Raw genomic sequence first — 13,125 nt, forward strand, 5'->3', positions numbered from 1 at the left:
ACTGCAAAGGAACCCCAGATGTATGTGACCCCTTGTGTATCTGGCTTATGTGGGTTCTGGAAAATCAAACCAGGATCCTTTGGCTTTGCAGGCAAATGCCTTAAACGCTAAGCCATCTCTCCAGACCCTATGGTGTATCTCTTGTATCTTTCTCCGCTTGCAAGTAAATAAATAAAATTATTAAATACTAAAAATTAAAAAAAAAAATAACCTGCCTGTTAGGCAGCAAACAAAGTCACAGAGACCTCATGATTCCCCCCCCCCCCCCCCGTGGTACTAGAGATTAAACCCCAGGGCCTGTGCATGCTAGGCAAGCACTCAACTACTAATCTACACCCCTCTCCCTTACTGATCTTTTACAGCAGCATCTTAAGCAGTATTTTTAGCTACCCTACCGCCCACAATAAAGTAACTGTATATTCCTTGTTTTTCCAGCACTGGGGCTCCATCCCAATCAATGCCTTGGCCACTCAGCAATACCCACTGCCTCATATAATGTATTACTAAGCACTTAAATGAATTTCATTTGTTAGGTGGAGACATTGCCCATAGAACCAAGTACTTTTTAGAATATATATCAAAAATAGTGATTTTGCTTTGCAGAATTTTTTTTTTCTAATAGTACAAAAACCAGTTGAAGTTTCTTCTAGTCTGTTTTAGAAGTTTGTACTCCTACTTTCCTTAACAAAAAACTGTTCCTTCTAATTACCCACAATACCAAGCTTTTAAAAGAGGATCCAGGGGCTGGAGGGATAGCTTAGCAGTTAAGGAGAATGCATGCAAAGCCAAAGATCCAAGGTTCAAGGTTCAATTCGCCAGGACCCATGTAAGCCAGATACACAAGGGGGTGCATGCATCTGGAGTTCATCTGCAGTGGCTGGAGGCCCTGGCATGCCCGTTCTCTCTCTCTCCCCCCCTCCCTCCCTCCCTCCCTCCCTCCCTCTTTCTCTCTGTCAAATAAATAAAAATAAAAAATTAAAGGAGCCAGAATCTAGTTCTACAGGAGTTCCAGATGGTCAATAGGTGCAGGGTCTCCATTAAGTTTACCATCGAGGGCAAGTTTGTGAATTCTATACAGTTTTTGTTTGTTTTGTGGTGCTGGGGACAGAACCCAAGATCTTATGCATCCTCATCCCACAGTGTGTATAGTTTTAGCTGGTACAATTTAAGCTTGGTTTCATATTTTGTTGGTCAAATGACAGCTTTTCCTCCAAAAGTTTATGAAAAAAAATTCTAAAGAATTAAGCTTCACTTAGTCCATTACTTCAACATCTTTTCTCAATGTCAATAATTTATGAATACCTTAATTGCTTAATATTACCTTAATTGCTAAAAGGAACAAAGAGAAAACTAAAATCTTACCAAATTTTCATTTACAATTCCATCACTGGCTGCAAAAAAGGCTAAGATGTGAGAGATAAAATACTTCTCATCTGATTTAAGCTTGTTCCAGTGAGGGAGATCCTTTGATAAGTCAACCTAGAACAAAAACACTTTCAATTTTTTTTTCACTTGGAGTTAAAACTATTTGAAAAACTAACATTGACTTTGAAGTTAAGAGGGATATGTTATTATCAGTAATCTGTGGAAAGGAAAAAAGAACACTAAAGTCACATAAACATAAAGACTTATGTTAACAATAGATTATTATATTCAAAACATTTGCTAAATTAGATTTTAACTGCTTTTGACACAGTGGGAAAATGGACAAGCATGTAAGTAAATAGACACATTAATTTGCTTACAGGAGAGTAATCATATTTATCTATATGCTGTGCACTTTAAACATATCCAGTAAAATTTGCTTAAGGGTATGCTGGTTTGATTCAGGTGTTCCCCATAAACACGTGTTCTGAATGCTAGGACCCCAGCTGGTAGCAATTTGGCTATGGGAGCCTCCTGGAAGCAGTGTATTATTAGGGGAAGGCTTATGGGTGGTACAGCCAGCTTCCCTTGCCAGTGTTTGGCACACTCTCTAGCTGCTATTGTCCACATGATGCTGGCCATAGGAGATGTCCACCCTCTGCTCATGCCATGTTTTCCCCCGCCATCGTCCCCTCAAGTCTATAAGCCAAAATAAACCCCTTCCTCCCATAAGCTGCTTTGGGTCAGGTACTTTCTGCCAGCAACGTGAAGCTAACTGCAACAAAGAGAAAACAAAATATTCCTATCATGTTCAAGACTCAGGAGAAGGGGTGAGGACACTTAACAAAGAAATCTCACTCTTAAGAATATTACAATTAGCTGGGTATGGAGGCAGAGGCAGAAGTAATGTCATAAATTCGAGGCTACCCTGACACTACAAGAGTGAATTCCAGGTCAGCCTGAGCTAGAGCCAAGACTATCTTGAAAAACAAAACAAAAAAGAAGAAGTCAGGCATGGTGGTCCAAGCCTTTAATCACAGCATTTAGGAGGCAGAGGTGGGAGGATCGCCATGAGTTGAAAGCCATCCTGAGACTACACAGTGAATTCCAGGTCAGTCTGGGCTAGAGGGAGACCCCATCTCCCAAAAACAAAAAAAAAGAAATTAGAATTAACATGCCCAGTGGCACTTCAACAAACGAAGGAAGGAGTGAAGGGAGAAAGACATAATAAAAGTTAGCCAAGAAGTAAATGAAGTAGATTAGCAACTAATGACTTTCAGCAGGCATTGCTTTAGCATGTTGTGCAATATTTAGCATGGTCTTAGACAGACAATTAGACACCTGCTCACCAGCTGCAGCTGCTGTGTTACTGCCAGCTACTCTGCTTTACTCAGAAGTGGTGTCAGGAAGATAAAGCAGTTTATAGGTATGGCTTCTAGAAACAGAAATATCTGTGAAAATGCTTGCTAGACTAGTGCTTGGAATGAAGAGAAACACACTAAAATTTGGCAGAAACCACAATTTTCTTTGCCTGTGTCTGTTATGTATGTATGGGATGTGTACTGTGTACACATGGGCAAACAGATGTGCATGCCCCATGTGGACCGGAGGAGAGCATCAGGTGTCCCCTTTCATCATTCATCCACATATTCATGAGTCTCTTCTTCAAACTCAGCACTGCCATTTTGACAAGCTCCATCAACTCTCCGATCTGCTCCTGGAAGGACTGGGGTTACAGGCAAACAGGACCAGCTGCCTACATGGGTGCTGGAGGATCAAACTGATGTTTTCACGTCCTCTCAGGCCCTCACGTTTGCAGCAACTGCTCGCCCCCACTGAGCCATCTCCTCAGCCCCAAAATATACAATTGAAAATGGCCTTTAAATGTACCTTTCAGCTTAGTTAGCTCTTGCTCCTCTAACAAATCATAAATAAACTGGTGACATAAACAAGAAACATTTATTTCTCAATCTGGAGGTTGAGAATTCAAGATCAGTGTTCTACTGTGGTTGGATTCTTGAAAAAGGATCTTCCATTCATGAGAATACTACCCTCATTACCTAATTATCTCTCAGAGCCCTACTTCCAAATACAATAACACTGGGAAGTACAAGTTTGTCATTTGAATGTGAGGCAGACAAAAACTTTTGCCCATAGCTCTTAGAGATTTCACTTTGTCTTAAAAAATATCTCCAATAATAACTATTTCATAATAACATCATAAAAATTTGAAATATGTATACTATCTTGTGCAATGTAAGGTTATATTGTTTTGCCTTTCTTTTAATTATTTTAACAAAGTCTCAGTTCTCTTTGACCCTTCCATAGAAGGACTGATATTCTATCTTTTTATCTACTTGTATTCTTTTCTAAGACTTTTCCACTATGTTTTAAGTATGCACAGAGCACTTAGTACAGACTAAACACTGGGCTCAGTGTTAGAGGTACAATGGGATTAGGACGGTGCTATGGGGAGATGGTAGGCGCGGTGGGTGGAAAGAACTTGAGGTCACTGGAGCCATGTCCTTGACGATGTGGGGACTTCCTCTCCCCAGCCCCATCTCGGTCTCCTGACCACCGTGTGACTGTCCCCCACCAAGTGCTGTGCTGCCACAGCCTTGCAGTAACCGGGCCAAGAAACCATGACCCGAAGTCATGAGCCAAATGAACCTCTTTCCTTTATAACCCGATTTTCTCAGGCATTTATTCTGTCATAGTAACAGAAAGCTAGCACAATTATTAAAATTTCCTGAGTGGCTTAAAAATAATCCCAAGCTTAGGCTTCTGTCTTCTAGTCAAGGTTTAGTATTTAATAATTAAGTTTATTTTAAGAACTATAAAGTTGCTTAACTGACTTAACATTTGTTTAAATTAAAACTATATGAAACTACAGATGTCCTTGACATCCTCAAAATATGTACTTGAATCTAAAAAAATGAAATTCTGGGCTGGAGAGATGGCTTAGCAGTTAAGCGCTTGCCTGTAAAGCCTAAGGACCTTGGTTCGAGGCTCAATTCCCCATGTTAGCCAGATGCACAAGGGGGCATACACATCGGAGTTTGTTTGCAGTGGTTGGAGGCCCAGGTGTGCCCCCTCTCTCCCTCCCCCCCCCTTTGCCTCTTTCTCTTTCTGTTACTTACAAATAAATACATAAAATATAAACAAAAATAATTAATAAAAAAAAATCCATGTGGACTGGAGAGATAGCTCAGCAGTTAAGGTGCTTGCCTGCAAAGCCTGGCAACCCAAATTCAATTCCCCAGTACCTATGTACAGCCAGATGCACAAAGAGGTGTATGCATCTGGAGTTTGGATGCAATAGCTGGAGGCCCTGGCATGCCCATTCACTCTGTCTCTTCTATTTCTCTGCTAACAAATAAATAAAATATTTAAAATGTGATTTTTTTAATTTTTAAATTTTTATTAACATTTTCCATGATTATAAAAAAATATCCCATGGTAATTCCCTCCCTCCCCACCTGAATTTTTTTTATTAAAAAAAAAAATCCAGGCTGGAGAGATGGCTTAGTGGTTAAGGTGCTTGCCTGTAAAACCTAGTGACCTGGGCTGGAGGGAAGACTTAGTACTTAAGGTGTTTGCCTGCAAAGCCAAAGGACCTAGGTTAGATTTCCCAAAACCCATGTAAGCCAGATGCACAAGGGGAACATGCATCTGGAGATTGTTTGCAGTAGCTGGAAGCCCTGGCACACCCATTCATTCTCTCTCTCTCTCTCTCTCTCAAATAAACAAATAAATATATTTTAAAAAACCTAATGGCCTGAGTTTGATTCCCCAATACCTACATAAAACCAGATGCACAAAAGGGGCACATGTACCTAGAATTCATTTGCAGGGCCTAGAATCCTTGACATGTCCATTCTCTGTCTCCCTCTTTCTCTCTCTCTCTGCTTACAATTAACTAAAAATAAAATCCATGCCAGCCTGCTTTAAGTTAGTGTTTTCCACTGGTATAATAGTAGCATGAATGTTCTAGGGGTAACAAACCACTTTCTGATTAGACTTGACTGTTCCACAAGAAGGAAATCCATGGTTGATATTGCAGACATGGTCAAACATGGCTGGGGAGACTATAAGCCCTAGGGGGAACCTACTACTATTGTTTTGCTAAGTGGACACACTGTCAAACTGCCTTCTAACTATGTTTATACTTGTAGATTAGAGAGACTCTCAGCTTCAATCAGAGAGGCATGTGTCTAGTCAAAGTACTAAGAATAAGTGACCATAGTATGCTCAGCCCTAAACAGGACATCTTTATCACCCCCTTGAGGGCCCAAGGAATACTATGCAAGAATGGACAAAAAGAACAAAGAACATAAAAGTGGGAAGATGGGGAGAAATATCGTGGAATGCTGTCTCTTGGACACAATGTGCTGTTTCGCTCATGAACTCAGAGTAGCTATGCTTTCCTGCACAGCTGACATTCCATTGTGGAGGGTGGGAAGTACCCATGAGACTCCACCCTCTTGAAGGAGCTATGAAAATTAACAGTTTCTGAGAGGAGAGTCATACTGTTCAGTGGTCTACATATTGGTAAGTTTCCCATGCTTCAGTTAATAATGCCCACCTATTTCAAAAATTGTATTAAAATGTACATTTGTTTATGCTCCCATATGTTAATGCTACTCTCATTTGGTTAGAGAAGCTTCTCTTGGGCTGGAGAGATGGCTTAGCAGTTAAGGCATTTGCCTGCAAAATCAAAGGGCCCCAGTTAGATTCTCCAGGACCCATGTTAAGACAGATGCACAAGGAAGTGCATGCATCTGGAGTTCGTTTGCAGTGGTTGGAGGCCCTGGTACACTCATATTCATTCTCTCTCTCAAATAAGTAAATAAATAGAATAGAATATATTTTTAAAAAAAGAGAGAGAAAGAAGCTTCTCTTTTCAGTTGACAGTTAACTACTGGGGAGACTCAAAACTCATCAAAGTGCTGAGAAGTGACAGCTGAGTGTTCAGCACAGAGTAAGACATCTCTATCACAAACTCCCAAGTTTCTCCCATTGCAGAAGAGGTGGTGGAAAGAATGTAAGAGCCAGGGACTGAGGAGTTTTTTGGAAAGATGTCTTACAGACACAGTGTGGCAACTGTATTTATAACCTCACAGTGGCTGTCACTACCTGCACAAGACCTGCAGAATACTAGGGAAAATAAATTTCTTTAAATAAATAATAAAATTTAAAATAAAAGTTTTAAAAAGGGGTTGGAGAGACGGTTTAGTGGTTAAGTGCTTGCCTGTGAAGTCTAAGGACCCTGGTTCGAGGCTCGATTCCCCAGGACCCATGTAAGCTGGTGGCACATGCATCTGGAGTTTGTTTGCAGTGGCTGGAGGTCCTGGTATGCCCATCCTCTCTCTTTCTGCCTCTTTCTCTGTCACTCTCAAATAAAGATAAAATAAAATAAATAATAATAATAAAATTAAATAAAGACTAGTTGAAGAGAAGCAGAGGTTCAGGGGAGGGGAAGATAGGGGACAGGGGCCAAAGAAGGGTGGTGGGAGGGGATTATTATGATCAGGGTACATTGTGCATATGTATGGGGGTTGTCAATAAAAAGTTTTAAAAAGTAAAAAAAAAAAAATTAAGTTCTTTAAAAAGTAAAATAAAAGCCAGTGCTTCTTAGCCATAGAACATTTGTTAAAAGATGCAGTTTAATTTCCCAAAACTCAAATATTGCCAAACACTTTTAACATAACAAACAAAAAGGCCACCTGTGTACTTGTTCTCTGAACCATATCTAACAAAAACTTTCTAAAAACCACAGACGGTTGGGAGAGTCAGGTGTGCAAAGTATGTTTGTTTTGATTTTTTTTTTTTTTTTTGCTCCATATATAACTACAATATAACAATGTTGAGAATATAAGAGATTGGTAAGTAGGTAAAACTGGCATAAAAGAAGCTTCATTGGTGCCTGCAGTAGTTTGAATAAATGGCCCCCAATATATTTAGTGTTTTATTAGTTTGTAGTTTGCATCTGCAGCCACCTGGCTGGAGGTGGTGTCACTGGGCGGATCTTAAGGTGTGGTGGTGGTTTTGAGATTTCAATCTAAAGATATGCAAAGCGTGCCTACCGAGAGTTCCTGAAGTGTGCTGTACTGTATGGTTTGTGGCTTGTGATTCTCTCTCTCTGCTTGAACCGGTGAAGGCAGGCCAGCTTCTTCTGCCTTTATGGAATTTCCCATGGATCTGTAAGCTTCAATAAATCCCTTCCTCCATAACTGTGCCTGGTCTAGAAGTTCATCTCAGTGACATGAAGCTGTCTACTACAGTGCCTTTCTGAATTATAGGTTAAAATTTCCTCATTCCATGTGTGAATAGTTACTTCACATTTATTTAGTGTTAAGTACCAAATACTATTTTAAATATCATATTGATCCTTATAACAATGAGTCAGATACAACTAATTTTTAAAATATATTTATTTAGGAAAGAGAGAATGGGTGTGCCAGGGTTTGTTTATTTTAGAGAGAGAGAGAGAGGGAGAATATGGGTGTGCCAGGACCTCTAGCCACTGCAAATGAACTCCAGATGCATGTGCCACCTTGTGTATCTGGATTTATGTGGGTACTAGGGAACTGATTCTAGGTCCTTTGGCTTTTCCACCAAGTGCCTTACCCACTAAGCCACTTCTCTAGCCCCTACTAGTCTAATTTCTAATGAGGATACAGAGTTAGTATATGGTACAGCAGCCTGGCCTCAAGCTCTGTTCACATACACAGCATACCTATCCCTTGACAAATAGATGGACAGATCCAAAGACATCTAGACTATATCTATGCTGATACATATCTATCTATACAGAGATGTTTATGTACTCATATACACAGCAAGAGTGTTATGCAGATACCATAAATATTGAGATATAATTAACTGATAAAGACAACAATTATCTGTGTGTTTGGGCTATATGGAAATCACTTGTATGGCTATCCTTACTAAACCAGCAAGAATTTTTAATTTGTGTATTCAACTTAAGTCCAAGATGGAAAAAAATCACACTAACAGTAAACAATACACAGTTGTCCCATTAGGCGTAGCTGTATCAGGTTCACTGTAGCTGAAATAGGACCAGAATGGGAGAAGCCATGCTTTCAGTCTGGCAAGCTCAAGGTTAAGCGCACTGCAGGGATGGTCAGACTGTGTGCAAGTGCCTTTGTATGATCAGACATATCTCTCATTCACTCTTTCATTTTTTAACTATAGCTGCAATTTTGATTTTTCTGCTACCATAAATACAAACTAGTCTTACTTCGCCATAGAAAACCAGGGATCTATTTGAAAATAGGAAATGTTCTCTAATATACTAGAAGTGAAAATCTGGCAAAAAATGACTATTCTGGAGACTGAGGCAGGCAGCTACAGAGTAACACTCAAAAACAGGCTGGGAGATGGCACAGCAGTTAACAGCACTTTCTTGCAAGGCCTGCTGGCCCACGGTTCAATTTCTTAGCACCTATGTAAAGCCAGATGCACAAAGTGGTGCACACATCTAGGGTTTGTATGCAGTGGTAAGAGAGTCTAGTGTACCCAAACCTTCCTCCCTCCCTCTCTCTTCCTTCTCACAAATAAATCACAATATTTTTAAAACTTCACAGTGGCTGATGCTACCCACACAAGACCTGCATAAATGGAAGAAAAAAACTGATGACATCGACATCAAAATACGAGAGAAAGGAAACCTGTGTAGTGGTGAACGCCTTTAATACCAGCACTTGGGAGGCAGAGGTAGAAGGATTACCATGAGTTTGAGACCAGCCTGAGACTATATAGTAAATTCCAGGTCAGCCTGGGCTAGAGCAAAACTCTACCTCAAAAAACAAAACAACAAACACAAGAGATACTTGTTGGATAGAAGAAAGGATTCAATAGGTGGGAGATTCAGGAGGGAGAAAAAGGAGGGTGGTGGGAAGGAACTAGGATCATGATATATTGTCTAGGTATATAAAAGCTGTCCATAAAAAGGTTTTAGAATTAAACCTTAAAAAAAATTTTAAAATTAAAAAAAGAAAAATTTAGCAGAATGTACTGTCATTTTTTTTTTTTTTTCAACAAGCACTAGTCTAAATTAGAACAATGGAGCCAGGTGTGGTGGTGCACACCTTTAATCCCAGCACTTGGGAGGCAGAGGTAGGAGGATCATTGTGAGGTCAAGGCCACCCTGAGACTACATAGTAAGTTCCAGGTCAGCCTGGACTAGAGTGAGACCCTACCTCGAAAAAAAAAAAAAAAAAAAAAAGAACAATGGACAACACTACATTTAGTTTCAGTTAATTCCAAGCCACATCATATTCAATTACAAGTAAAAACTTTTTTTCAGTATATGTGCTGCCAAAGTGAGCACAGTCAATTTTTTAACTATCCTCTAAGGCAAGAAGTGAACACTGCACCCAGAACATAAATGCTGATGCAGGCGGTACCACATACCTCCTCTGCTGTCCAGAAGGACGCCTGGGCTTGCTTATACATCTTCCAAATATCAGGGTACTGGATTGGAAAAATGACAAATCGACGGGAGCTCTTTCGGAGTAGGGGCTCTTCATTTGGCGTCGTTTTATTTTCACTGGTATCTGAAGATAACTGCTTTGAAACATGAAGTACAAACATCCAGAGTTAGAAGGATCTCCAAGAGTTCAAGACGATCCTGAGAGCACATAGTGAGTTCTGGGACAGTTGAGCTAAAGTGAGACTCTTCCTCAAAAAAAAAAAAAAAAAGTACAAACATCCTGTTCATATAGACATTTCTTTTTTCCCATACCTAAATATACGTCTGAGGAAGTTAGGGAGACAACATAGGTTTAGGTTTGGGAACAGTGTGCCTTGTGTGTAGTCCTCAGTTAACTGGATAGTTGGATGATACTGTTTGGTGAGTTGAATTATTGAAAGTTGCTTAACTACTCTGAGCCTAACTCTGCAGCTTAAAAATAACACTTCACTAAGATTATTCTGAGTCCTAAAGTTCTGCACTGCTACTTTGAGAATAAATACACAACTAGATCAACAAGATGGTGGGGAAATTCCTGTGTTTATGGACAAAATGTCTCCTCAGTGCCACTTTAATACAGAGTACTGGTGTGACTAGGCTACTGCTATGTTTTCTTCTTAATGGTTTTTGTTGTTGTTCTGATCTTAACTGGAATGCCATAATACTCATCAGAAAACACCCTTCATTCATCTAAATGTTCCCATATACCAAACTGTCTTATCTATGCTTCAGGTTGTTTTTTACAGTAAAAAAATGTTTTTACCTATAAGGACATTTTATTATTTATGTTCTCTGTTTCTTATGTTTTTTTTTTTTTCTTTTTTCTTTTTCTGAGGTAGGGTCTCACTATAGCTTAGGCTGACTTGGAATTCACTGTGGAGTCTCAGGGTGGCCTTGAACTCATGGTGATCTTCCTACCTCTGTCTCCTGAGTGCTGGGATTAAAGGTGTACAACACCCCACTGGCCTCATGTTCTCTGTTAACAACCGTCATTCTTACTTCAAAGGATTTTTTAAAATATCTTATTTTTATTTATTTATTTATTTGACAGAGAAAGGAGGGGAGAGTGAGAATGGGTATGCCAGGGGCCTCCAGCCACTGCAAGCGACCTCCAGACAAGTACACCCCCTTGTGCATCTGGCTTACATGGGGCCTGGGGAATCGAAACTGGGTTCTTTGGCTTTGCAGGCAAACACCTTAACTGCTAAGCCATCCCTCCAGCTCTTACTTCAAAGGATTTTAAAAATATTTTATTTATTTATTTGGGAGACACACACACAAACACAAGAGTATGGGCACATTGGGGCCTCCTGCCACTGTAAAGAAACTCCAGACACATGCACCACTACATGTATCTGGCTTTATGCAGGTGGAGAATCAAACTCAGGCCATCAGGCAAGCATCTTTAACCACTGAGCCATCTCCCCATCCCTCAAAGGAATTTTATACAAAGTTAATATAGGGGTTGGAGAGATGGCTTTCCAAGAGCTAATATAAATAGAAGTACTTTGCACATTCTCAAGGGCTATGTATTTTTTAAAATATTGTCAGTATTAACTATTGGAATGTTTCTGGTTATCCACTTAAAGGTTCTATCTTTAGTCAAAGAATTATGATAGTTATTTGATCAATAAGTACCTTCTATAAGTAATCTAAAGTAACTTTCACTCATGAAATAAGACAATGTCTAGAGAAGCTACATGATTTTCAAAAAGACAAGAGGTAAACATAAGATGTTGTATATTTGGGGAATAACTGAAAGATATGGAAAAACCTCTTGCATCTCACATTAAATGTTTGACAGAACTTGAATCAACTCTTCCTACCAACCCACACATCAGTAACAAAAAGTTATAAATACAAAATTTTTATAAAGCCAATTCTGTTAATAACAAGGATAATTAACTCAGTTTCAGCTGAACATACATCACTATGGCATAGAAGTGATTGCAATCCTATTAGTGACTGCCAAGGGAATGAATATGATTATCCAGGAAAACTTAGAGCAATGATACAACTGAGGTGGGGCATGGTGGTGCACGCCTTTAATCCCAGTACTTGGGATGCAGAGGTAGGAGGATCGTTGTGAGTTCAGAGCCAGCCTGACACTAATTAGTGAATTCCAGGTCAGCCTGAGCTAGAGACCCCACCTCCAAAAAGAAACAAAACAAAAAGAATACAACTGAGGACACAGACTTACACGATGTTAGAGACTGCTAAAACTTAGGATTTGAGATGTAGTTCAGTTGGTAGAGCTTGCCTAGCATGTAGGAAGCCTTGGGTTCAAACCCTAGTACCACGTAATAGGCCAGGCACCTCTACAATCCCTGCACCTGGTAGATGAAAGCAGAAAGGTCAGAAGTTCAAGGTTAGGTACACAGAGTTCCAAGCCAGCATGCAATGAGACAGATACAGAGAGAGAGGCAGACAGTTTATGGGTACCCAGGGGCTCATACTCCAATTCTTCTAACTTGTTCTTGAACCCCAGATGAGTATCATTATTATGGACAACAGAGGATTTATGAATAGTCATTAACAGAAAAAGAGGTTGTAGGTGGAAGATTAATCAGATGTCTATGCATAGTAGGATGAATTAGGAAAGAAAAAAATGTCCTAGTCTATTTTTAACAGAGAATTTTTTAAAAATGGACTGAGAAGTATAAATTATGGATTATTGAGTTTATCTAGGGACAAATTATGAATTAAGAGGTTTACTTAGGGAAAAATTGGTATCTAGGAAAAGGCTGGAGCAGGTATACATATGGGATACAGGATCTAGAAGCCCATGCCAAAAGATTTAGAAAAAACACACACTTGCGTGGGACCAAAGTATAAAAGCTCCAGCCTTGTACCTCCAAATAGAAGGATCTCTCTGTCTCAAATAAGTAAATAAACGGGATGGATAGGTGGCCTAATGGTTAAGGTACTTGCCTGCAAAGCCAAAGGACCCAGGTTCTATTCTCCAGGACCCACATAAGCTAGATGCAAAAGATGGCACATGTGTCTGGAGTTCATTTGCAGTGGCTGAAGGCCCTGGCGTGCCCATTCTCTCTCTTTCTCTCTCAAATAAATAAATATAAATTTAAAAATAAAAAAAAGAAAGTTAAAGAGATTAGGCAGTGATGGACTCATGGCTTAAGGAAAGACAAGCGAGAAACAACCAAAGCAGGAACAGAGGGAATTCTGATGCTTGGAGAATGAGCAGTAACGAAAGTCATGGAGTTATTACACACATGGCAGACCCAGAGTTTGGAGAAATTACA

The 13,125-nt window shown here is 39.7% G+C and overlaps 1 protein-coding gene across 4 annotated transcripts in view; it reads right to left on the reverse strand.

Annotated features, from left to right (window-relative positions):
- Positions 1-13,125, reverse strand: part of Rrm2b (ribonucleotide reductase regulatory TP53 inducible subunit M2B) — a 145,589-nt gene that overhangs the window by 129,540 nt on the left and 2,924 nt on the right. For 3 of the 4 annotated variants that reach the window (XM_045144279.1, XM_045144281.1, XM_045144278.1), the window contains exons 2-3: positions 9,805-9,960; positions 1,363-1,479 (exon numbers count right to left, since the gene is read on the reverse strand). In XM_045144279.1, the coding sequence (XP_045000214.1) occupies positions 1,363-1,479; positions 9,805-9,960 (273 nt within the window). The remainder of the gene's footprint in view (positions 1-1,362; positions 1,480-9,804; positions 9,961-13,125) is intronic. The other variant, XM_045144280.1, reaches the window with a different exon arrangement.

This window comes from Jaculus jaculus, chromosome 2, assembly GCF_020740685.1.
Source record: "Jaculus jaculus isolate mJacJac1 chromosome 2, mJacJac1.mat.Y.cur, whole genome shotgun sequence".
Lineage (NCBI taxonomy): Eukaryota > Metazoa > Chordata > Mammalia > Rodentia > Dipodidae > Jaculus > Jaculus jaculus.